At 39.4% G+C, this 27,111-nt stretch overlaps 3 protein-coding genes and 1 long non-coding RNA gene across 6 annotated transcripts; 2 read left to right on the forward strand and 2 right to left on the reverse strand.

The window, feature by feature from the left end:
* The first annotated feature begins 982 nt into the window (after positions 1-982).
* Positions 983-4,863, forward strand: aldoab (aldolase a, fructose-bisphosphate, b). The gene is made up of 7 exons (XM_051418386.1): positions 983-1,119; positions 2,411-2,529; positions 2,728-2,994; positions 3,097-3,257; positions 3,656-3,914; positions 4,056-4,255; positions 4,433-4,863. Exons 2-7 carry the CDS (start codon positions 2,418-2,420, stop codon positions 4,523-4,525), a joined length of 1,092 nt encoding a protein of 363 aa, XP_051274346.1. The 5' UTR covers positions 983-1,119; positions 2,411-2,417; the 3' UTR covers positions 4,526-4,863.
* A 2,709-nt stretch (positions 4,864-7,572) lies between these two features.
* zgc:123217 (uncharacterized protein LOC641414 homolog) lies at positions 7,573-14,146 on the reverse strand. Its single transcript, XM_051418323.1, has 6 exons — positions 14,028-14,146; positions 12,246-12,260; positions 11,893-12,055; positions 10,570-10,838; positions 8,763-8,905; positions 7,573-8,562 (listed from the first exon to the last, which is right to left on the reverse strand). The coding sequence occupies exons 1-6, from the start codon at positions 14,080-14,082 to the stop codon at positions 8,242-8,244; spliced, it is 966 nt and encodes a 321-aa protein (XP_051274283.1). The 5' UTR covers positions 14,083-14,146; the 3' UTR covers positions 7,573-8,241.
* A 1,689-nt stretch (positions 14,147-15,835) lies between these two features.
* Positions 15,836-21,656, reverse strand: LOC127373649 (uncharacterized). Its single transcript, XR_007886930.1, has 2 exons — positions 21,583-21,656; positions 15,836-16,307 (listed from the first exon to the last, which is right to left on the reverse strand). It is a non-coding gene; the product is annotated as an uncharacterized LOC127373649 (long non-coding RNA).
* On the forward strand, positions 17,098-26,257 carry si:ch211-180a12.2 (uncharacterized). 3 transcript variants are annotated; one of them, XM_051418296.1, is made up of 13 exons: positions 17,098-17,216; positions 19,088-19,414; positions 19,524-19,817; positions 19,950-20,255; positions 20,455-20,565; positions 21,104-21,265; positions 22,152-22,466; positions 22,562-22,612; positions 22,704-22,958; positions 23,044-23,385; positions 23,524-23,796; positions 24,577-24,840; positions 25,078-26,257. In XM_051418296.1, the coding sequence occupies exons 1-13, from the start codon at positions 17,165-17,167 to the stop codon at positions 25,107-25,109; spliced, it is 2,784 nt and encodes a 927-aa protein (XP_051274256.1). In that variant the 5' UTR covers positions 17,098-17,164; the 3' UTR covers positions 25,110-26,257. The 3 variants fall into 3 exon arrangements, with proteins under 3 accessions (XP_051274256.1, XP_051274257.1, XP_051274258.1); XM_051418297.1 differs by having other exon boundaries at positions 22,707-22,958; XM_051418298.1 differs by having other exon boundaries at positions 22,236-22,466.
* The last annotated feature ends 854 nt before the right edge of the window (positions 26,258-27,111 follow it).

Raw genomic sequence — 27,111 nt, forward strand, 5'->3', positions numbered from 1 at the left:
TTTATAAAAAGCTCACTGCTCTCACACTGTATGAGACATTTCTATTTCTTAACCCCGCCGGCCTGATAGATGATAATTAAAGTGACCCTGCTTATTTTATGTCCGTGTCACAACTCTGCATGTTCACTTATTCAGTTCAGAACTGATGTTCAAGAAGTGAACCACTTATTCTGCTGCTGCTCACTGCTACTGACAAAGTTAATGCTTTTTTTGCCAACTCTCTGGCCATTTCCACAGTGCAAAATGTCACATCCCTTTAAGTGTGTGACCTATCTGAGTGAGAAAATTAAACAGATATAAAGTGTTGTAACTTGACTATGTGCATGTGCAACCTGGCTCACCAGTTGACCCTTTTCCTGCCGAGCAAAGGCGATCGAGAAAGGTCATGAAAAAGTCAAGGATCACTGCACCGTGTTGCTGTGTCTGGATTAGATTTCTAAGGGCAGGTTAGCAATGTTGTCACATGCTCTCTAAGCCTGTGCGTGTGTGTGTGTGCTATTACTACATACTGCATATACATCAAAGTTATCTTCCTCCACATACCCTTTCGAATGACCTCTAAATGATGAGATGCTCTGCTCAGTAGAGGCAGCAAATTTTAAGCTAACTGCAAGTCATCATATCATACAGTCATAAAATTACCATAAACTAGGATGTACAGGGTGCAGAGATATGCTTAAAAGATGCACTATTTTGTTTAAGGAGGATGTAGGGACATCGAAATGAGGCTAATTTCTTTAGTAAATATTTCTGCATAATATTTTCTACCGACCTGCCAACCTAATTGTACAATACCTTCATAGCACATTTCTGATTGTTTTCCACCCATACCTCCCACCCTAACAGTCCTGCACTATGTTGCTTTCTCTGCCATTCACCGAAACACTCTTTGCCCTTTCATTGGCCACTCACCATCATGTTACTCCAGTCCCAGTCTCTCTGAATGTCACGGGCCATCTCTGGTTGCGTCCTGTTCTTTTTATAGCTGGACAGCTGAAATGTGAGGGGTCACAATGGGAGGATAAATACAAGGGCTAGCGGGCTGAGGGGGTGTCGCAGACGAAAGCAGGATCTTCTCCCTCCCTCTCTCTTCTCTCAGCTCTCCTCCTAACCTCAAAGGTAAAAGAAACAGAAAGCATGATTGACAACTCTGAGATTACTTTTACTGGCTTTTTGTGCTACCTGTTGAATATTTTGTACATATAAAGCATGAGGTGCATGACCTTTCAGACATATACCGTTTCACCCTTTCTTTTTACTGAAACACATTTGTGGTTACTGCGGCACCTAAGTTTTATGAGTGTCACATTTCACCCTCACTCTTACCTCTAAAACATTAAAACAGACTGAAATACAATCGCATTTTTACTATTCACTAATGAATTACATTTGCTTAACTCTGCACTCTAGTTTATACTACGCACAGCAATTTACCCTCAGCATTACATTCATATATTTTCACACAAAGTGTTGTTACACACAACCCTAACTGCCATTACTAAGTAGTATAGTTCGTCTGTCCACAGTGCATCACTGGGTACTGCTACCACCATCTTTGATGTAATGCAAAGTTTCCACTCCATTGTGGCAGTAGTGACTCAGTGGTTTGTGCAAGCTCCTATTTTAAACTGTCTGTCTAAATGTGTCCAGGCTGTCTGTTTGGTAATCTGCCTGTAGAGTGTGTGACTTATCAAACAGTGGATTGTGAAGTTACACACTTCTCTTCTATGTAATGTCTATTTGCTGAGCCATAGAGGTTCCACTGCCTAGCTGTAATACACTGTTTATATTTAGTTCAGCCTATTGATAGTGGAGGCACAGACAGGGGGGATGAAGGAGGGGTGTACAGGACGTGTGGGGTAGAAGAGCAGGGAGGAGGTATGGAGAGGGAAGGGGGCAGTGAAGGGGAAGGGAAAGGTCAGGGATAAGAGGCTAGGAAATGGAATAGGTCATCCACATGCTTGTCATGTTTTTTCAAGGGTGGTGAGCTGCGTGAGGGGGTGTGGGCACAGGAGGTTGGAGGGCTCTATGACACTGGATCCTCTGTGCCACTGCATATTGTGCCTGGGGAAAAGTGTGTAACGCCAGCACATAAAGTGCCATATGGTATTGGAGCAGTTATAGCTGCAACAACTGCAGTCACACAGTCGAGACACAACATGATTTACAGAAGGTAGAGAGGCAGGAGAATGTCAAACCAGAGAGTCAGGTTCTCATTTCACCACTTCCTTCACACAGTTACCCAAATGTGTTGTCCTCGTTCATCAGCTAGTTTCCCATACATTCAATTGAAAAACCACAAGCGCAGGGTTTAGTTGAACTTTTCCCCTCGTGCTTCTGCAAAACTGTGGGCCTGTGTCTTCTCTGTCAGCCAACCAAATTTTAACTTATGTTCTTATTGTCTGACTAGAGTCAGGATGCCTCACGCATACCCCTTCCTCACTCCTGAGCAGAAGAAGGAGCTCAGTGATATTGCTCAGAAGATCGTCGCTACCGGCAAGGGAATCCTCGCCGCAGATGAATCTACCGGTAAAAAATTAAAAAAGGAAGTGTATTATACTGACTCATTAAACTATCAATAAACTGTCTATAAAGCACACAACAGAGCTAGCAAGTGTATATGCCAACTAAGCTGGAAATTCTCTGTAAATGTCTTCAAACACTCACACAAGCACACCAGTGCTTGTCCACAAATGGATCAAGTTTTCATGTCTCCACAACTTCTAGGCAGCGTTGCCAAACGCTTCCAGAGCATCAATGCTGAGAACACTGAGGAGAACAGGAGGCTGTACCGCCAGCTCCTCTTCACCGCTGATGACCGCATCAAACCTTGCATTGGCGGAGTCATCCTCTTCCATGAGACCATGTACCAGAAGGCCGATGATGGCAAGTCCTTCACCCAGTACCTCAAAGACAGAGGCATGGTGGTGGGCATCAAGGTCGACAAAGGTGTTGTCCCCCTGGCCGGAACCAACGGCGAGACAACCACCCAGGGTGAGTGAAGAACAGATGTAGACACAAATTGAGCAATGTGTCAACAACATCTTCTTATAACTTTGTCCAACTTATCTGATCGGTCCACTCACTCTTTCACAGGTCTTGATGGACTGTATGAGCGCTGCGCCCAGTACAAGAAGGATGGTGCTGACTTTGCTAAGTGGCGCTGTGTGCTGAAGATCACCCCCACCACTCCCTCAAGACTAGCCATCATTGAGAACGCCAATGTCCTGGCCCGCTATGCCAGCATCTGCCAGATGGTAAGATGCAGCAGACTGATGTTCATGATCAGTGTGGAGTCTTGACAGGTTTTGGATGGTCCCCGGAATAAGTTATTTATACCATGTTTTGGCACTGGTTGGCATGGCCATTTCAGTATATTACATATAATAATGTAATAGTGTTATGTATTTCTACTGCAAGTTGAGAGATAACCTCTGATCTAAACACTCTCTGAGATTGGGCTAGACTCACAAAGTGAAGTCTCTGTTGTGTCTTCAAGAAATTACAAAATCATCACATAAAATCTCTAATACATACATAACATAACCTAGGACGGTCTAAGGAAAATAACCCACTGCGGTTCATATTTCTCACCTTGCTTTTGACAGTTGTCATGCAGAGTGACTTTAACTCCTTTTGTCTCTGCTTTCCTCAGCATGGCATTGTCCCCATCGTCGAGCCTGAGATTCTCCCTGATGGTGACCATGACCTGAAGCGCTGCCAGTATGTTACTGAGAAGGTCCTGGCTGCCGTATACAAGGCCCTGTCCGACCACCATGTCTACCTGGAGGGCACCCTGCTCAAGCCTAACATGGTTACCGCTGGACACTCCTGCTCACACAAGTACAGCAACCAGGAGATCGCCATGTCAACTGTTACTGCCCTGCGCCGCACTGTGCCCCCTGCAGTCCCTGGTGAGCTGGATGCACATACATTTGCAAACTTTGACTTGCTTATTTCCATAAACACTGAATTCTTGATTGAACTGTCTGCATGACATTCACTCAAATGTCTGGAGAAGTGAATCACTAAACTCTCGTACCCTTCCTGTAAAGGCATTACCTTCCTGTCTGGTGGCCAGAGTGAGGAGGAGGCCTCCGTGAACCTGAACGCCATGAACCAGTGCCCTCTGCACAGGCCCTGGGCCCTGACCTTCTCATACGGTCGTGCCCTGCAGGCCTCTGCCCTCAAAGCCTGGGGTGGCAAGAAGGAGAATGGGAAGGCATGCCAGGAAGAGTTCATCAAGAGAGCTCTGGTATGTGTGATCATAAAAACAATGTTAATATACTAAAGTGAAAGTACATCAGTATGTAGTGATGTGTCATCACAAAGATGCAGCAGTAGAGTTTTTGTCAGGGAACTTGGATTGCAAGTATCAAACATCAGTACTGTATTGTGCATTCAATAACGCTGTCCTTTCTGCTTCTAACAGGCTAACAACCTGGCCTGCCAGGGCAAATATGTTTCCGCTGGAAGCAGCGCTGCCGGTGGAGAGTCACTGTTTGTGGCTAACCACGCTTATTAAGCATGGACACTCACCGATTCCCTTTCCACCTTCTTCCCAACATTATTACGTCACCATGGAAAAGGCACCACCTAACAGCACTTTTACAGCATCTTGGAAGAAAGCACAAGAGAAAGATGGGAAAAACACTTTCCCTTGAGTTGTTGATGCAGCCAGGAGATCCTGAAAAAATGTTCTGCCTCCATTCCCTTACCTTTTATTTTTTAACACCCTTTCTCAAGTGAAGATTCCCACAATGTTTTTACAAAACCTTTTTCCTTGGTTTGATTCCACCAAATCCAGTATATGATTTATACTGGTACCATTGAATAAAGTATTTACCTTAACATGTGGCTTTACTTCCTTTTCGAGTCTAGAGTTATTTCTTCTTTCTTATATATTTAATTCATTACTAAGGTCACTTGCAAATAAGGGTAAAAAGCTGTGGCTGCTGTTGTCTAATATTAGTGTGGCATAAAAAAAATGAAAATAAATAAGGGATCAGTACTTTTTTCTAATTAAAACAAACAAGGTACATCTTGAAAATTGTAATGATAGCTGTTCCATTTATAAATAAAGTATGGGTGGAAATTAGCATCATTCTCAGCTTTAAATTACAACCCACATTATAGTAAGATATTTTTGAAACTGAAATAAAACAATTGCCCTGAGTTGCTATGTTAAACCGTGCTAGCAGCGATGGTCCAGATTGAAATAGATGTGAACTGCATCTTGTCCAACAGTAGTTCGTAAGCTAACTAATGATAGAGCATACATTTTAACCAACATAATCGACATAAATGAAGATGGATGACATGACAGCTCTCCAAAAGTGATGCCAAAACATCTCGATCGCCCCCTGGTGGGTGACTGCAGTATAAGTCATAAAGCACGCTGCCTCCATGTTAGCAGATGGGACATGGGCCTAACTCGATAAATCAAAGCACACATGATGATACATCTTTTCATACCCATGTATTTCAAATGTGTTAATTTTTGTCTGGTTTTAGTTAGATAACTGAAGCTATAATCACATCATGATTGACAGGTGGGCGGGACTTACGATGTATGACCAGGACATACTGGGGTGCTAGGTAATATGCCAACCATGAGCATGCTAACCATGAGCATGCTAACAATGCCAATACTAAACGTCTGCTTGTCAACGTGATACTAAATGATTATAAAGCACTCACCTGCTGCCATGACAACAAATTGTTCTGCTACTTCTGTTTATATCTCTGCTATGTGTATCTGCTCATATGCTCAGTCTCTTACTCATGTATTTGCCAATAATTTAAGCAATGCTTGAGCACTATAGTGGTATTGCGGTCTACATGGTGTCATACTCATTGGGCCATATTCACAATCAACCAATGCATACATTTCCTTGTTTTTAATTATAAAGATATTGCCTCTAAGCAAAAAATTATAATAATTCTGATCAGATAATCACTGATTATCTAAACTGACTTGAACTGAATGTTCTGTAGTATTTTAATACATTTATGTTTGTGCCTAAGACGGCCAATAGGCTACCAGAAGCTGTGTGGGAAAATTGTCAGAGACCTTAGAATGCAGGAGAGTTAAAACATTTGGGGACCTCAAAACTGACCACACTACTGAAATGCACAACACCCCCTCAGCGCAAATCACTACAATCTAACGGAGCTCCAAAAAACATCATAATACACACAGTGTGTTGTGGCAAGATGCTTCTTGTCTTCCAGAGATCTCAAACTATTTATTCACACCTTCTTTTTCTCCCGCCTAGATTACTGTATTTTTCTCTACACATGCTTCAGTTAAGCTTCCTTAAATCGTTTACAGTTAGTCCAAAATGCAATCTTGTAAAATTCAGAATCACTACAAGATCTTCCTGGTTACGTTAAAGGCACTTAATGAACTTGCCCGCAGTTCCATTTTAGATCTCCTTGTTCCTCATTCCACTCCTTTGCTGTGACCGTGACATAACCTCTGTTTTAGCCCCATTAACATTGTGGAATCATCTTCCCCAAACACTCAATTACTTGACTGTTTTGAGCGGCTCCTCAAAACCCACCTCTATAGGCCTTTGTATAGATCTCCTTCTTTTGTTCTTTTTACTTGTCTTAGTTGTCTCTCTTTTTTACCTTATTCTTTTCTTTTTGTTTTATTATTTAATATGTTAGTATTTATATGTTCCCTTTGCATGTATATTGTGATTGTGTTTGTGTATATGTACATATAGCCTACTTGTGTATGTCTGTGTGCGTTTATATTTATTTGTTTGTTTGTGAAAGACTTTGTTATTGTGTGTTTTAAAAAGTGCTTCATAGATAAAGCTTTACTTACTTACTCACACAGTACCACATACACAAAACAAGCGTGCATACAAGTTAAAATATGTACTGACCTATATAGCCACAGCCAAGGCTTACTATAGGAGGCAGCAGACTCCCCCCTCATACTTTCGGTTTTCGTTGTCACCAGCAGCCCTAACCAACTGCAAATGCAGCCCCACACACACCAGCACACTCTCCAGACCAACACACAATACCCAGCTCTGCCCTTTTCAGTCCACAGGCTGCAGAATCAGTCACACTTGATATTAGTTACATTAGTTCTTTGCCCATCCATCCAATGGTGGTACGTTCAACACTACACAGTATTGTAATGTATATAATTCTGTAACATCCCAAGAAAATCATACAGGTTGTGAACTTAACCTTGCACGTTACCTGTTATTGGCTTAGTTTGTCAGGATGTGGAGGCTCATTTACATCTTCAAGATCTGACAAATCATTTAATGACATGAGATATAACGGTAAGACCACATAAATATGACGCATTATTACGATTTGAACCATGCCACCTGTTAAAATAGTGACCATAAGGGCCAGCTCCAACATTAAAAAGCTGATTACACATTTACTTATCGATAATTTAACACTCAGAACTGGACCAAGCTCTGTGCTGGGTAGGTAACATGTTGTACGACTATTTAAATGCTCTTTTCATGCTGAAATCTTAATATTTTTTCACCATTGTACATAATAAGTCATTATACTTATCAGTAATACCACAAATACCACAAAAATCATCAGTCTTTTATTTCAACACATTGTGACTAATAAAGCAAAACAAACCACATTTTATTTGTTGTGCACTGAAGTGCATTGTAAGTCAAGTGATGACATGATCACTCTCCATACCATTGTCTATAAAAATGGCTGGTAGATAGGCTATGTGTTAAATTAAGTTTGTGGGATGGAAAACATTAAGTGCAATGCAAAAACTTTGATCACACAAGCTCAGCTACAATAATGCAATAATTGTATACATTAAAAATGATTCAAAAGACAGACATAGCACAACACAATAGAAGAAGTAGAGACGTTGTTAGTGCAAATCTGTGCTATAGAGCACTGGTTCCCAACCTGGGGGTCACGAACCCTACTTAGGGTAGACCTATATTTCAGCATTTAGTATGCTGCTAAACCAACCAAAAAGGGAAAAATAAAACTATACATACAGCGGGAAGATTGTATAAAACATTTCTAAAAATATGAGGAAAACTCATCCCTGGTGCAATATTCAAAGGAAATAATCTGCTCAAAATTGCTAATTTTAAACAAACTTCCTGCAGTTTTTGTGTTAATTATTTGGGTTAATTGTACAGTTTATCAGTCATTCTGCACTATTATTGCTATGCATTGGATATTAAATCAAATACCCAATGATAGATAAGGGGTCCCTTAAAGAAAAAGGTTGAAAATTGTCACTGAGATGACAACGAACCCAAACTCAGTTGCAACGGTTGGTGCTGTGGCTACAGAGGTTACATTGTCTGCACTGCGACACACAAAGCTGCTGCCTTGATCCACGCCATTGGAGGTGAACTTCACAAAGCCAACACTGGCCCCCGCCACTTGATCCATGATCCAATTCTGAAACTGAGACACTCGGGCATAGACCTCAGGGAAACCAGCCAGGGCACAAGGTATTCCAAAACTGGTAATGCCAGCCTGGATCCACACTCCCCCTTGTTTGCATTGCAATGGTCCACCTGAGTCCCCCTGAAAAAGCAGAAACAAAACACAAATAGGTAAATAGTACTGCTGCTAACATGCACAAGATAAGACTGGAGTAGCCTTACCTAGCCTAGCCTGGCATATTCTCACTGACAATAACATTTCAATAGCAAAAATATAAAAGTTTACATTATGGTGCTGGTATTGGTCAAGAAGAATGTATAACAAAGAAAAATGTGTTTAACCTGGCATGCTCCTTTGTTCTCTTGCCCCGCACATATCATTTCATCAGTGATGTTTGCTTCTGATACTGAGACGTAGTTGCAACTGCACTGCTTTTGTCCAATGACAGGAATCGGAACCTCCTGAAGTAAGTCTGGACTTGGATCTGTGGGAGAGACGCAAACAAAGTTTTCTTCTTTTACATAGTTTTAAAGGGATTGCTTTGGTATTTTTGTGTCGTCATTGCACCAGTAAAACTGTTGGCTATAAATAAATCACTTAGGTTTCATGTTCTGAGGCAGGTCTGATAACAGTTTGCTTACATATTTGTAATGGGTTGGAAAACACCATATGCTAAGTTTTTGTTTAAACAGACACCCCATCTATTTTTTTTAATAATTGATTCATTCTAACTCTTCAGTCTTTACATCAAGGTAGTACACCATTACGCCTGCTGATGTGGATCCATTAGGGAGACTGTAGTTACAAGCTCTGCAGATGCGCAGCTCAGAAATAAACCAGCTCTGGCGTGAGCAGGACGCTAACTTTCGTCATCTCTCTGTCAATCCACAGGTACTGAAAAACTATTTTTCTATCTTAAGCTTGAATCGGTATATAATGTGAATGCATCATAAATTGTTTCATAATATGTAACATGATTTGAGAAGTGGGTTAAGTGTAATTTGTTTAGTTCTGTAGCTAATTGCTCAGGCGAGCGTCGTCATGCTTTGTAGTTCGGTTATGAACTCCAGTTTTACACAGTAGTTTTCTAAGTGTAAATTAACTGACATTAGCATACTGTAACAAGAGGAAATATCTAAACTAGAATGAGATGAGAGTATTTCATGTTAAATTATGTTTTACTTTCCAAGTCACTCGTTGTGACATCGTTAACCGCCGCGTGAAGTGCAAGCGTGGGAAAAAGAGTATAAGAATGTTGGGAAAGGCTTTGTGTATGTTACTTTAGTGCTGAATGCTTGTTAGCAGGATTGTATATGTTATTATATGAGTGAATGTAGGTTATAGAGTAATTGTGTCTTTTAAGTTATTATTTTGATACATGTTAGTATTTTAAGTTAAGCCAATTTTGTTACTTGTAATGTGTTACCTTCATTTTGAATTCATGTAAACTTGTTTTAATTTAGACAAAAGGTTTTATATTTATTGTAGTTAAGTTACAGCATTTGTTGTTTAGTTTGTGGAATATTTTGATATGATTTTGACATGCAAATGTGACTGGTAATTGTTTGTAAATGTGTCTGAAATAAACAAGCTCTGGCATGAACAAGACGCTAACTTTCGTCATCTCTCTGTCAATCCACAGTTTATATATCGGCTACACAGTTCTCCCTAGCCTGTGTAACCCTTGCTGCTGGTCCAGATTTCCCCTAGGTCTGGTGCCGGTAACATATTCATAATGACAATAACATGATAATGCTTAGCAGGTATTATGTTTACAATCTTAGATTAGCATGTGGACATTTGCTAACTAGCATGGGATAATGGAAATGTCATTAGTTTTAGGTATTTGGTCAATTAGCAGCAGTAACTTCGGAAACCGAAGGCATGGACCACATCATGGAGTGTAAACTGATTGCTGAAGAAGTGCCAGTTCAGCTCCTGGGCACTGTCAAGGTGCCGAAAACCCTAACTGCTCCTGGGAATGCCGATATGTGGCAGCCCATCACTCCACATTTGGATATCTATAAGTCCTGCGCATGCGTGTGTATGATTGTATTTTTGGTGTGTATAAAAAAAAAAAGGAATTAAGAATTTCCTTACTGGTGATTAATCTTCTTCACTAGATGAAAAGCATGACAGGATACTCACCCTCCTTTCCAAGATTGCCCCAGCCAGTGGCCCAGCAGGGGGTGGAGTTGTGGAACTGGCTGGAGTTATTTGCCAGGCAGATCGGTTTGATGTAGTCAGTAAACTTTACAGGGCTGCTGAGCTTCATTAGGGCAATGTCGTTGTTAAACAAGGTGTTGTTGTAGTCAGGATGGACGATGATCTGTGACACTTTTCTTTTCACCTCATTAACATTGGAGCCAGACTGAGACTGCCTTCCGAGGTACAGGGTCCATGAATCAACTGAGTTTCTGAAAAAAAGAGAAAATAAAGTCTACTGTTGCATAATAACCCAACCTGTCCTCATCTCTGCCTACTAAATAATTTCAGAAAGATATTTTCTGAATTTCTCCAATTGGCAGATATTTGGTGAAGGACACTCAGTTTCGGTTTGTTACAGTGTTGCTATGATTGCTGAGACAGTTGTCAATTATAGCTTGCTTAATACACAGCTTGCTTACTGGCTAGGCCTGGTATACTTCAGAGAGTGAGAGATGCATAGACAGAATTAACAGTAGTGAGAAAGAAAACAACGGTTTATTGTGTGACTTTAAAATGCAGAAGTGTGTATTTTGGTACAGTATAATTAGTACATTGGTTATGTGGTCACTGCAATGCATGTAGTTCTAAATTCAGTAAGAGCAAACAAAAGTAAGAAAGAACAGCTAGACTCAAAATAAGAAACCCAGAGGACCTGAGCTGGCCTAAACCATACTTTAGGTGCACTTTTTGTAGTCCACTTCCATTCCAGGTTGGGTCATACTTATATTGTCACTGGTCTGTGCAAAATGTGGAACAAACCCAACAGGACCTGAGGGAACCAGAGGAAGAGTCATAGCAACATGCTGCTCATTTTGTCAGACAGTCTTATCTGCCACCAACACCCACAGGTTTTCGGTTGAGTGTCATATAGCAACTCTTTGCTTCACACAGCCTTTTGTTTGATTATCAACAACCATCTTTCCCAAAGCAGCATTATCTGTGTGGATCTTTATATTTTAGCTGTTTTGTTATTTCTTCGTGATTTTATAGAATTGAGTTTTTCTGCAAACATTTACTTCTTCAAGCTAACTGAAACTAACTAAAAGCTCTGAGGCTAATGTGTTACTAATACAACATTCTGTGTTTACTTAAGTAAGATCTTGATTGCATAGGACATTTACTTCTACCGGAGTGTTTTACATTATGGTATTGCTACTTTTACATAAGCGAAAGATCTGAATTGAACTTGTGAAGGCTTCTATTTTTTGCAAGAGAGAAATGTAAGTACGGGATATAAAACAAGCTCTTATGAGTTTCTCTTACATTACTGCGCAGTGGGCCGCTGTGAGTACCCACTGGTCACTGATGAGGGTCCCTCCACAGACGTGCATAGCTTTGATGTGCATGCTGACCTGCCAGGGCCATGACCCAGCTGTGGCATTCTCACCTCCCACTATCTTTGTGTTCAGAGAAGCCATTCCACAATCTGACATGAGCATAGACAATGGTGTGTCAGTACATACAGTTAGGCTTATTCATGTTTTCACTTGTAGCTGTGTTTAATAAAAAGTGTTTGTTCATGTTCATTGTTATAGTGCATTACCTAAGCATTTACATCAACAAGAGTCTACATGGCTGTATGGAATATAGGAAATGTGAAAAAAAAAAAAACTTACCCTGAGCCTTTGACCCTGTAGGAATGAGGGATGAAAAAGTCACTTTGTATACATCCATGTGTGATATAAAATATTTTGGCCTGGTACAGTAATAAATACACAGACAGATAGATCTATTACCGTACCTGACCAAAATTATTTTGAGATGTCTAAAGCCAATAAATTATGAACAAAGTACTTTTGCACAGCACTGTATGTACAACCAATTCCACTCCTCAGAAGAAGTTGCACCTGGAACTGTGGAGCAGCTGGAGCTAGTGCTACCTTGTGTCTGTAGTTATCCTTATCTACTACACCAGTGGTTCTCAAACCTTTTGGTGTCAAGCCCCTACATACCCATACATACCCAGATTGAGGGTCTAGAGTGGCCCAAGACTTTTTCAAAGCACTACACATCACAAAAATATTTTGGTCTGGTACAGTAATGAACAGATGACAGAATGTGGAGCTTTACTGGAACTCAGATGGTGACATTTGATAACAGAAGGGGTGATTTAATATGAAAGGTATGTAATATTATTACACATAACTGTCCAGATTGATTATTCTGCACCAGCAGCTGATCATATTTGTTCCAGAAGAGTGCACTCATACTAATGAGTTTGATTATAATAAGAAACAGTTTCCTTTTAGATGATTAATTTCAGTACGATTTGTCTGTCATTAAGTTGTTATGTGGTTAATTGCACCTTTACAGGAAATGCTGTCTAAAAAATATTTCAGATTAATAAATGGGTGATGAACGTGAATTACTACAGATACAGTGCATACGGAAAGTATTCACAGCGCTTCACTTTTTCCACATTTCATTATGTTACAGCCTTATTCCAAAATGGATTCAATTCATTTTTTTCCTCAAAAGTCTACACACAATACCCCATAATGACAACATGAAAAAAGGTTTTTTAAAATGTTTGCAAATTTATTAGAAATAAAGAATGAAAATATATGTACATAAGTATTCACAGCCTTTGCTCAATACTTTGTGAATACTTTCCGTATGCACTGTATCTCAAGATGGCTCCTAATTTTCTATAAGTAAGCAAATGAAAAGTCCCCACAAATTGTAAATTTAACATTGACTTGTAAGAACATTCAAAGATTACAGAAATGCTGATCTGGTGGGTTCTTGAATCCTTTTAGACAAATGGGATACAAGCAAAACAGATGAGAAAGTGATCTTCCAACTGGTGAATCACGTTATATACAGTAATGGTTATACTGATGGACAGATGTTTCTGATTTAATTTTAAAACAGTGTAATTTAAAATGTTATAAATATGTTCCTGTAATTTATAATCCCAGTCTGTGAGCTCTCCCCAGATTATTACAATATTAGTACTTATATTACATAAGTAATGTGCTTTGAATCATGAAAAAGGCAAGTCATTATCCCAAACATCTTTACAATAACTGAAGCACTTGAAACATCTACATTTACACCTCTCAATGGTTTACAGGCATTTTATTATTGATAATTAAATAATGAATTGATAGGACAATACAACAACCCTGCAGTTAACAGTGACTTTATTAAGCTTATATTCACATCATATTTAGAGGTGATTTTAATATACTTGACTGTGTAAAATAAAAATAAAAATAAAATGTAAGATTAATATTTTAACATAATACAATCAAGTAACACTGCATCCTCAGAAATGACCATAAAGTTGGTCCAAAACTCTCTCTAACACTGATTACAAAAACTAAACACAAGATTTCAAAGAGAGAATGTCTTTGGTTCGTAGTAGATAATAAACTGGCAACTCAAAAGCTCACCTTGCCCAGTGAGAGCTGTACACATCAGGAGTGTCCATACAGTCCAGGCTGCCATACTGTCAACGTCTTGCCTTCAGTAAGCGCAGAGACTTTCTGATTTCCCTTTGACACTTTGTTTTATTCCTTAGAGAAACTCCTCTGAACTACTGATAATGTGCACTCCCTGCTCAAACCAGTTTTTCTTGATCCCTCAGGCGCACTTTATTACACAATGCTCACATGTCAGCTAATGTCTCATAGGAAAATTCATTTGTCTGCACTAAATGATCAAAGATTTCTTTTGAGATACCAACATACAGCATGCCTTTTGAATCTAGTCCTGTATGACCCCACAACACAGAACTGATGTTTGATCTTTAAAAAAAATTCAAAAAAAGAGGAATGACTATGTGGCTTTGTTTTGTGTCTTACAATAACAATAGTTAAAATAGCCAGCCTTTATACTTCTTGGTATACTGTCATACAAGTCCTGACTGTGTGTAGTGGTGGTACTTGTACTACAGTATGACACAGGATGTCAAGATGTTCTCCACATCTTTCCCTGAAGGTTCAGTGATGATTAATTTGAGACACTGAGTGAAGGTGTTCTGCTGTCAGAATAATATATATTACATTAATGGATATAGCCATTGATGCATCAATGTGTTAGCATCACTTTGAGGTTGCAGCTGGTAATGGTGGGACTTTGTCAGGTAGTGTAAAACTACATTACAGTCTGAATCTGTATTCTAGTGACTAAAGTTGTCAAATAATCGTAAAGTAAAAATTATAATATTCTAGTGCAATGAAATACCTTTGGGGACACATTTCAGACTAAAGACCAGTTAACTGTGGGCGGCTTGTCTAATTGTGGACATACGGTTTGGTTAAGTAAGGGTTAGGGTGTAAGGGCAAGGTTTAGTCTCCAGGAAATTAATGTAAGTCTATGTAAGGTCCCCAAAAGTGATAAGAAAAGTAAACTTCAATAAGATTGATAACATCCTTTGGTTTTCTGTACATGTTCAGTAAGAAAAAATAAAAAAAAGGACAGACTAATCACAAAACACTGATTTTCACATAAATTCAGGGAGCCAGGTTACACATCTTTGGCCTTAAAACATTATTCTGTGCTTCCTGAATAGACCACCTAAGCAGAACACCTGCTGTTTGGTACAGACAATAGTTTTTCACCCAGATCACAACACCCTCCTCACACGTTCATATAACTCACACATTTCCTGCTGTTGCTGGTGTCATCATAGCTGCGTTGGCTGCTGGCCTGAAATACCTACCAAAGTGTTAATAACAAACATCCACACCTCTGTTTCACACACTTTCAAAAGAACATTCAACCTACAACATTCAATTGCTATCACCAATGCTTTCAATTAATGCAAACATCTTCCATGAGAGATTTACTCAGTTAATGAAAATTCTGTTCTGTAAAAGAAAATTTATACCACACTCATATCAACTACGACTATTTCCATATCTGTTTAACCAGCTTTGTTTTTTAAGTAGTGGTAGCTGCCTGATACATTAATCATTGTAAGCTTAAAGGTGTCAAAAGGTTATTCTAACTACTCCGTTTGTGTAAGAACAATGGCATCTTTTGATTGAGATTATAGGCACATTCAAACCACAGCAATAATTGGTTTGGTGTCCCACCCTGTTAGTTTGACTGCTTTCATTTTACCTGAATCATGACCAGAGGTGAATATCCGAGCAAAGAAGTCTAACCAGTTAACAAAATATTAATCTTAAAAGCAAGATGCAGAACATTTGACCACACCTTCATTTAAAGGTCAGACTCAAAAAAACAAATGAAGCATTATATATTTATTTATTATTTAATTTATTTATAAAAAATACAATGCTAGGACGATCCTCCCATTTAAAGGACTGATGTGTGTAACACTGCAGCCTACTTCACCTTGACAATGTATACAGTACAAAATGTACAGGACAAGCTTATCTAATCTCACAGTATTCAATTCATATACATTTTTGTCATATTTCTGACTATCAAGCACAAAATCCAGCAGTGTTTGTGTGCAGATATTGCTACATTCAACCTTAAGTAAAACAAAGAAAGAAGAAATATATGCATTTGGACACAGATGGCACTTTTCGTCTTACTCATATTGATTTTAAGCATGACAATCATGAAAACGTCTTCACAATAGTTAAGTTACACTCCTTTCATCAGCTGGTGTGTCCTCCATCAAACCCTCATGCCCCTCCTCTTCTCCAACCCACCTGAAGTGCACTCAATCTTTCAACCAGATGAAAGGAATAAGACTGTCAGGAAAAGAAAGAAGAGAAAACATGACATTGCAATCATAGAATCGTGAGGACAAAGTACCAAACACAAACAGGCAAATGGAACACATTAATCACCTCTTTTAATCATTTTAAGACTCACTTTTGTTTCTACCTAAAGCAAAGTATAACAGAGAGGGAACAAGAGAAAAGAAAACAGTCAGAGACAACACTGCAACTCAGAGACAGAGTTATTAACCATTGTTCACTGACTGATGTGTTTTAAGAGCAATTAAAGTGCAAATGAATATTCAGAGGGAGATAAAACAGACAACACCTTTTCCTTTAAACATCAAGCACTTGTTCTGGCTAAATATTAACTTCAATCAAAGGGAGCAATCATAGCAGGAGCTCAGATAGAGTGCCTGTGTAGCGAGGGGGAAAAAAGAACCATTCTCCTGTTTTTATCCTCTTTTTCTTCACATTTAACACAACACTAACTTTTCCCCAGATAGAAAAGAGTTCTAGTCTTGCCCGAGTGTTTGCCCACATAAGCTCAGCATGATCACCCTCTCCGTTTGTTCATAGCAACACTGCACCAATGTAAAGTAGCCCCAAAACCTTGGCCAGAGGCCCTTCTGAATTTTAAGTTTGCCCACTTGTGTGTCCCTGCACATCTCCCTCCTTCTCTCTCTCGCTCTATCAGTCCTCTAGGGCTCGCTTATTTAGGAGGACATACACATATCAAGGGCCTCCTTTCACTCCTCTGAGGCCCAGGGACAATATTTCTTATTTCCCATCTGGCGGGACAAACCCGCCCACTGTCACCTCATAGCTCTATATAAGACTGCAAAAGGGCCCGAAGATAAGAAGTAGGTCTCAAGACAAGCCTGGTCATGCAGTGTAAAGTCCTCTTCTATGTCGGCTTCCTGACTTTCATAAAGCATGGTGAGTATTGTGTCATTACACACACAGGTTTGCATTGTTTCTTAACCTAACAAAAGTTTGAGATGACCAGGTGAAAAGTATTGATTCTGAGCTATCTATGTAATTTGGCTTGTAACAGGGATGTTTTACAGAATATAGTCCCAAAGTTTGTGGAGATCTTACAGTGGTTCACTGGTTGGGAGTAAAGATATGTTTAAAAGTACAGATGGGGTATGTTGACCAAATTCACACATGTCAGTGTCAACATGCACCAGACCTTTATTTAGTGTTGATTTATGGTGTAATGATCACAAGTATTGAGCATTATGTTTACAGTGTAATAGGGTTGGACAATATGGCATAAAAATACATAAAGACATGAGACATTAGCGATTTTGCTGTGCCATTCATTTTGATGTATCTTTATCCCTCGTTATATTAAGCCAGAGTATTTGATTCAGATAAATAAGCCAAAACCGCACGTTCCTGGAGGGTTATCATACTAAACTTCTTGAAAATGTACGATACTACATTACATATGACACGTTACATTGCAATGTAAAATCTCATATGAAGTGAAACCACAATTTATACACTCGGCGGCACATTTCTCTGTATACCTTACCAATGTTATCATGTCTAAGGGATTTGAGGATGATGGTTATAAGGCAGTGAAAAGTATATTGTAATTATCCGACAACATTTTTGTGGAATGTTTTGAGCTAAATGTTTTCAACAAGTTTTAAATTATTTGTACTTTTGTAGTCAAAAATAGACAACTAAGTATAGCATTAGTCTTTTCCTTCCTGCCAACCTGCTTTGATCGGCACATCTATCACACTTAAGGGGATGTGTAACATAAACACTTCATACAGAAGAAAGTTTACCAGTGCTTGCCGAGAAGTATTTATTGTACTAGTTACTAATTAAGCTGATTGGGTGGCCAGACCTGACTGAAAGGTTTTATGTTTACACTGATTCAAGGAGGTATACTGAGATTATTGATTTACGATTAAGGGTGAAAAGAAGGAATGTGAAGTGGAAAATTTCATGAAACTCAAATCCTTGACATAAAATCCCTTGTCACTGTTGACTCAGGTTTTAACATGTGCCGGTTTAAAAAAAAAAACTTGACAAGTACTGTTTGCCCAGGCTGAGACATATACTATTTGTTGTTGCAGCTGTATTGTAGTTTGTTCCTGTATTGCTCTAATGGCATTTATTAAAGGTCCAGTGTATTAGGAGGATCTATTGGCAAATATGGAATATATGCATTACTATTATTAGCGTATAATCATTTCATCGGTTTTGTTACCTTAGAACAGTGGTTCCCAACCTAGGGGTCGGGGGCCGCACTAGGGGTCAACAAAGCTTCACAGGGGGTCGCAAGACCTTCTTGATTTTATGAGGTGTGAGAAAATGTTTTAAAAATCTCAGCTTTTAGTTCACTTCTGTGAAGAACAGTAAATGTAAAGTGAATAGTCTAATAGAACAATGGTCAAGCGTCAGTATCAAGAAAGCACTGAATTTAACAAAAAAGAAATTAAAAATGTCAAAATGCATAATACAGAGAGAGAATTGTATAAAAAGTTCCCTAAACAGGAAATAATCTGAGCTAAATTAGTTTTTAAAAAACAGTACTACAAAAATGTTTTGAACTCAAATACAAACATTTAACTTTTTCCAGACAGTATTGCATTTTCAATTTAAACTGCAGTTGAAGATCATACTCAAGCATTAACCAAATATTAAAGGCACATTTCACCAAAAAGTTCACACAATCTCTTCAGTAATGTTATAGACCCTCCTGTGTTGCAGTAAGGAGCATCAATGAGTGCTGTTCAGTAAAGGCTCATTTTCTCTCCATCTTAACTTTCTTTCTCTGCTTACAGCGTCTCCGAGTGAAATAGTGGCCAGTCCAAACACAAATGCAACCCTGCCCTGCAATGTGACGTTCCCTCTTTCTGTAACGGGGGACAAAATAGACAAGTCTCTCATCAAAGTCAGCTGGATAAGTAACGGTTCGGACATCGCCTCATTCAGTGAAGCGGCGACACAAATAAAGGAAGGCTTCAGTTGGGACACCAGTGATTTTGTCAATGGGGACTTTTCTCTGACCGTCCTCAGAGCCGGTCTCGACCTGCAGGGGTTGTACAAATGCACCGTCGGCTACAACTTCACAATGCTGCAATACCGCAATGTTACACTTAGCATCCTCGGTATGTCTTTGCTCAGTTGTTGACATTTTATTGGGGCTTTAAGTGCACATTTAAACCTAAAAGCAGGAACACTTTTTACATTAATTTCTTTTACTTATCCCCTTTTTAGCTTCCCCGACTCTCTCAATCCCTCAGCTGTGGGTGGTTTTGGAAACAGAGAGCCATCTTAAATGCCATGCCGATGGTTTCTACCCTCCTCCTGTCTATTTCTCCTGGACCAGAGATGGGCAAGTGATTCAACCTCCCTACGATGTTGAAGGTGAACAGAGTCCAGATGGGTACTACATGGCTGTGGGCAACCTGACCTTCTACCCTTCCCGTGAGGACCAGAATGTGACCTTTGGCTGTAAAGTGTCACACAATGGCAGCTATCAGGAGCTGGATTTCCAACTCAATGTCACTTGTGAGTGACACACTGACATCACAATTAATGAATTGTCACGTTGTAAAACTAGAATAGCTACTTCTGTCAATCATAATAGTACAAACAGTGAGAGGAACTAAAGCCAAAAATATTTTCTTTATCTCTCCTCAGATCCCCCTTCTGTCACACTTTCTGCCCTGCCCTCGCGCTCCAACAACATTCCTCTAACTCTATACTGTGATGTGGAGGGTTTTTACCCAGAGGAAGTGTCTGTGTCGTGGCTTCAAAATGGCACAGTCCTCTCTGAGCCCCCCGCCACGGAGCAGAACCCAGATGGGACCTACAGAACCAGACGCTATTATACTTTAACCCCTGAGCAGAGGGACCAAAGTGGGAAGGTGGAGTGTGCAGTAAACCAACCTGGGGGATTGTACCCGGTCAGTGGCTCAGCTTACCTGGAGAAATTGGATCCACAAGGTAGTGCTTGACATGATCCATAAGACAAGATTTATATGCAATACATTTCACAAGGTTACACCCATTTAAGACATCTGACGGCAACAATGAGTGGCTTCCTTATAAGCACATACTGTGCTACTTTTAGAAGCAGTTGCACAAGTGTTTGTAACTTGCTTTGTCACTGCCTTTTATGGTTTCTCTCTCTGCTTCCTCTCAGATGAGCCTCCAGTGTTGACTAAATCAGCCAAAGCATCTGTGGCTCTGATGTGTATTTCTCTGGTGCTGGTCTTCCTTCTCTGCTTTGGCTTTTCTTGGAGGAGGAGGGATGGTGAGTCAGATCCTCCTTTGCAATTAAACCAGTGGTACACATCTCTCCCTTTTTGGCTTGTGAGAAGTTAAATGAAGTGAAGTAAAGTGTGTTTGTGATCCTCATCACAGAGAACGACTAGTGTGGACATATTAGGTGAATATTTAACAAGAAAAAGTTAAAAAAAAAGAGAGAGAAAAGTTAGAAAGAATAAACATAAAATATATGTAATTGTTTTCTTTCTTATCCTGTTATTCATCTTGTCCTGACCCCATGTTGGGCACAAGATATTTAAAACATATGGGTAAAGTTACTGAAACTGCAACATGCCTCTGTCCTTTATTGAAGTAACTCGACTCTGAACTGACATATGCAATAGCATACTTCCATAAACTACTGTTTTAAATTCACGAAACTGTGGTGTCATGAGCTCTTGGTCCAGCACGTATGAGGAATACAAGCTTTCAAAACAACTGTAACTGTTTCACAATAGCTGCAACCTTATGCCTCCTTTTGTCTCACTGACTCCTTTATCTCTGTTCTTTCTGCCCTCACTCAGAGAAACAAAAGTCTCTGAGTGTGTCAGGGATCATCCTCCCCCCACGCGTGATTGTAGGTCAAAAGGGCAGGGTGACAGTGAGCATTGAAGGCAGGAGGGTGGACCGAGTCCAGACTGCATGGTTCCTCAATGACACCCCAATCACTGACACTTCCTTCACAGGTAGGAGACACATCCAACCAGCGGTTACCGGTGAATAATTATTTGACCCTACTGACCTGGGTCAGTAAACACAAACTCAAGCTGTGCTGCCAAACATAGTTCAATAGAAACATTTTGAATCCTAGTAGAGATCACAAAGTTAATAAAGTTACCAGATGTGTCAGGCAGAACTTTGGGGAACTTTGTATAAAATACATGATTTTAGAAAAGAAAAGCTTCACTGAACATCAGTCAGTCACTGGCATACATAATATGTGTGGTTGGAGTTTCCAACCTCAAAGAAATAATTCAACATTTTTAGAAATACATTTACTCACTGCCAGGCCAAGAGTTAGATGAGAAGACCGATACGTCTGTACAGTAAATATGAAGCTGCCACCAGCAGCGAAACCGAAGCTCACCAAAGAATGAAAACCAGAATTAAAGAATGAAAACAACATGTGGTTTTCCTCCTTTCGTCACTGCGAAGTTGCCTAGCAGCAGGCAGAACAGGAGATTTGTTACCTTTGGAGAAAGCCAGGCTATCTGCTTCCCCGCTTCTGATCTTTGTGCTAAGCTAAGTTAAGCTAAGCTAACCACCTGCTGGCAGATGTTTCATATTGAACAGAAAACATAAGAATGGTATTAATATTCTCATCTAACTTGAATAAGCATTCCCAAAATGTCCAACTATTCCTTAATTGCTAGAGAAAATTGAAGTGGGGAATAAACAGAAGGAATTGGACAAACAGGAGTTGAAATGTGTTTGGATTGATGTAATAATAATACAATAAAGTGAATGCTGGCACATGAAATATCTTTTATTTGTATCGCAACTACTAAAACATACCATGTTTTTCTCTTTTACACTTAATTCTGCTAACAATTTACAACCTTATGCGCATAGGAACCTCCAAATCTAACTTTAACTGCCTCTATAACCCCCTAACCACCATCCATCTGCCCTACGGTCTAACTCTCACCTCCCCAGTGTCAGAGAAAGGTCCTCTGCTGTCCTCCAGAGGCGAGATGGGTTACTACAAGCTGCACACTCAGGGGCCGCTGCACTCATCTGGAAGTGGCACTCAACAGCTGATCTCCTCGCTCACCTTCATCCCCCAGATTTCCGTCCACAAGGGGGCGGTGTTTAAGTGTCAGGTCTCCTACATAGGCAAAGATAAGATTGTGGAGGAGAGGGTGTCAGAGAAGTTTACAATTCTGTGTAAGAAAAAGATTTTCTCTCATTCACATTGCCTCTATTTTTCTATGGTTTTCACAATTTATGTAACAAAAGTTTTTGTAACCTTTGTCTTTTAGCTGCTCCAGAAGTTTCAGAAATTCAGCTGGCAGAGACACAAAATGACTCTGGTAAAGTAAACAGTTCATCCTTCTGTTGTAGTTAACATGTTAAACATTCCTAGTTGTGAGAGGCTTCATCCCTATAATTTCTGTCTTTCAGAAGTAATTAGCATGACAGTACGAGCATCACATTTCCATCCGGACGTCATTACCTTCCGCTGGTTCTGCGAGGGGGGTGAGCTGAGTCCTGTGGCCTCCCAGGCTTCATCCTCCCCTCGACCCAACTCTGAAGGCTTCTTTTCAGCCTTCAGCCAGTGTAAACTGCCCCAGAGTGAACTGGAAAAGGGAGGCACTAAAGTGTGGGTCAGTGTCCACCACATCGCCTTGAAGCAACCGGTCACCCGCGAGACCAGAGGTAAGAAAGATGGGAAGAAAAGGCATAAAATTTTACATTTTACGTTAAACAATGAGTGCTGAAGTCTCCACTTTATCTCAAATAGGGTTCATCAAGAGGCCGTGCATGTCTGAAATCGTCAGCTCCACCTCTGCCACAGATCAGACCCTGGGATGTGAAATCACAGACTTCCACCCTCCGAACATATCCGTCACCTGGCTGAAGCTCAGAGATGGGGAGCAAGATGACAGAGAGGAAGAAGTGATAGAGGGAGGAGAGATGTGGGGCCCCATTCAGACTCATCCCAGACTCTACAGGGCCACAGCCATTCTGAAGAGAAGGGTGACAAATCCGGAGAAAAAGGAGAGAGGAGGAGGGGTTATTTGCAGAGTGGAGCATTGTTCCCTACCCGAGCCTATTGAGAGACACTGGAGAAATGTTGACATTGGTATGAATCATTATAGGCACTTTTACAGTCAACAACTTGTTCTTGTGAATGTTATCCTTACAATATGGATGATAGTGCTCTGAACCCACCTACTTTTATTGTTTTTCATTCAATTACACTTTGTTTGTATTCCCTTAGTTGCTCCCTCCATTCCTCCCTCGATCTCAGTGTGCTGGAGCAGCGAAGGGGTTGGTGTGTTCTCTCTCCTGTTGAAGGGAGGTCACCCAAAGGTCACATTAGTCTGGGCAGCGGGGGGACCCACTCTCTCACCATTGGTGTCCAGTGAGACAGAGGAGATCAGTGATGATGGACAGAGGGAGCTGAAAAGTGTGTGCGCCCTGGAGAGGTCCACAAGCCTGCCAAGTCAGACGAGCAAACAGCTGGAGAGACCAAAGAATGGACACGCAATAAGTACTTGACCTTAATATATACACACATTTATAGTTCAGAGGGCCTTTTCTTATATCGTTTCTTTCATTAGTCTTTCTAAAAAACTAAACAGGATGACAGAGATCAATCTCTAGAGTATCTAAAATAAATAAATATCTCACAGTGGCATTTGAGAAAAATCTAAAAGCTAGAACAATGATTTTTCTTTAGCATTAGGCTACAAATCCCACAACTCTTAGCCACAAAACACAACTTTGCTATTTAAAGGTCCAGTGTGTAAGATTTAGTGGCATCTGACGACTTGGCAATGAAAAAGCTGAAGGCCAAAGGACCTATCTAGAGCCAGTGTTTGGTTTGTTCTGGGCTACTGTAGAAACATGGCAGGCTCCATGGAAGCATCTATAGATAAAAACAGCTCATTCAAAGGTAACAAAAACACAGCTTTCTTAAATCAGGAAAATAATTCTAGTGATGTTATCAGGGGTATTTCCTTGTCAAGAAACATTTAATGAAACATGTTGCTCCTACTATACTACTACTACTACTACTACGTACTATATATAGCACTTCAGTAAATTCATGTAAATTTAAATAAAAAAAATATATATATATATATAAATACTTATTTGCTGAAATACCCCTTTAAAATGTTTCAAGATGGTTGAGCATTTGTTTTATTCAGTGCTTATACATTCTTTTGTATGAGATCTAAAATATAACCTGCATTATAAACATTTTTTTTTTACTTTATTTGTATGAAATCTGCTCCTGTCTTAATTTTGAACTGCTGTTACTTTACAGAAACAAGAGCTGCTGTCACAGACCCTGACGCTGAAGGAATAGAATACATTGATGGGGAGAATAACAACATTGACAGGGATGAGGAAACAAAGTCAGAGGTGGACGAGGACAGTGACAAAGAAAAAGAGGACGACCCAGGCGCGCTGCACATCAACAGAGTCAGCTTGAGGAGGAGTCCTAGAGAAAATGAGAGAGCGCCTTTTAGAGTCTGCGTGGAGATCACACACCCTGCACTCAAGCTTCCTGTTTATCGAACCTGGACAGGTAAGACACTGCAAACAATTTACTCCTGTAGTTTCACAGATTAAGCTTCTAGGTAGTGAATTAATAGAGTAAGCAGAACATCCAGTCTGTCACTTCAAGTTATTTTTAAACACAAATGCACATTACAGAGTCTACAGTACATCAAAACCCTCCCTAATGTCATGAGATTTTATTACACTGAACAGGAAGTTTGTTCAAGCTTTGTTTTTCAATTTGATCTTGTGTCCTGTCTTTCAGAGTCAAATGAGGAAATTTCATCTTCTGCATGAAATCCCTGACGCATGGAAGAGTTCCTCTCTGTTTCATATATCCCATGTAATATATCTAATATAAATCTCTATAGTAAATATAAAGTAGTAGTCATGGTTTTTAGGATATACAACTGTCTTTACTATGATCAACAAATGTGGTTTTGCTTCCAACAGTTCTGGTCTTTATTTATTACTTTATGTTCTTAATCAGTTACCCATTACCTTTTTTTTTCCAACTGCATGATTTTTTATAAATGTTCATATTTTTGTACAAAGAATTTTACAATAATAATCCAGTTCTGTGGATTTTTTTTTTTCTTTTCAAAATCTGCATTGGACAATAAAATCTAAATCAATATTTTTAATTTTATGTTTCTTTGGATGTTTTTTTTTTCTTTTTCTCTGTGAAAACGAGTCAACAGACGATACTGTGTTTCTGACATCTGTTGTTGGTCAACTACTGAAGTTAGTATAAGTTCTCATTTCAAAACATAGCCTACTTCTGTTTTTTTTTTCTTTTGCACTCTGACCACAGGAATGTCACTTCACTGTGCTGAACACAGGAGGTGTTGTGTGGTTGAGCTGAGTAATATTAAGATGTTAACCCTAAACCTGTTTAGAACTTCCACCTCTCAAATTATATAGCAAGTGCATCTATCATGACTGAAATGCTGATAACTGGAAACAAAATGTTGTAAAATACAGTTTTTATTTCTTGTATATGAAATTAGGTTTGTGTATTTTGTATTGTACAAAATCCAAGCAACTTTCATACATATTGCACACTATATTAATATAGTTATTATATAATATATATTATATATTATATTGTCACACACTTACGCCATATGTTTTGTACATTTCATACTGTAGGCTTCATGACCAATAAAAAACATATACAACTTTTGTTTGTATGTAATAGTGACCAGTGTCATCTGAAACAGACCAAATAAAAACTCAGTAATCATGATTCTATATTTGATGTGACTTGGAGGGATTCATTAAATATCGGATAAATAATCAATGAAACTGAAACAAATCTAAATAGTCACTAACTAGAATCTCTTCATGTCAGACCTGTGAGTGAGACTATGTAACTTTTGCAGTAAGGGGCAGTTGTGGTGTGTGCAATAATAGTAAATAAAAGATGCCTACATTACCCACAATGCAGCTTGACTCAATTCACTCAACTGTACAAATATGTTATTATGCTAGTAGCTAAAGTAGCCTTCCAGCCACTAGCCTCAAGAGTCTTTCGAACACCACACACACAGATTTTTTACATTTTCAAACTTTAGCCCGAGTTGAAGTGACATCACTTGAGGCAATTAATCAGAATTTGTAGATATAAACAGCTCATTCTAAAGTAACAAAAACCCCATGATTTTTATTTTACACAAATAAAAACATACCTATGACTATTATATTCTATTTCTGCCGATAGATCCTCCTAAATGCCACACACTGGACCTTTACGTTTGTTAACATTAGCCACCATAAGCCCAGAAAACTCCATTTGCATGGCCCTGAAATGTTATCATGAATAACCGCCATGCATGGAGTCTGTCTGGCGTCACCCAAGTTGAAAAACCATCCAGTGCTTGTGGTCATCATCAACGGAAATAATGCAGTGGTGGTGCTTCTACATCCGTTAAAAGCACAAGTTTGAACCATTGCGTCAAAACAGGACAATACTAAGAAGAGAATAGAAAATAAATAGCATAAACCCCCCTGAATGATGCATCTCAATGAGCATACATCTAAAAATGAGTACAGCGGTTTCACAGACTCTCACTGAAAGTCTGAGGGAAGTGTGATAATATGACATAAATAAGTCCCAAATGGTCATCTCTATGTCAGCACTGCCATTCCAAGGTTGAAGGTGATTTTTAACACATGAAATGCTGATTTTCATCAATTTGGCAACTTAGGTTCATTTAGTTGCCAACTCCAAAAACATATTCACTCCCCCTTTAATGACTCATTAAGGGACAGTGGCACAACATTGCAAAATCAGCCA

Source organism: Dicentrarchus labrax, unplaced genomic scaffold (assembly GCF_905237075.1).
Source record: "Dicentrarchus labrax unplaced genomic scaffold, dlabrax2021, whole genome shotgun sequence".
Lineage (NCBI taxonomy): Eukaryota > Metazoa > Chordata > Actinopteri > Moronidae > Dicentrarchus > Dicentrarchus labrax.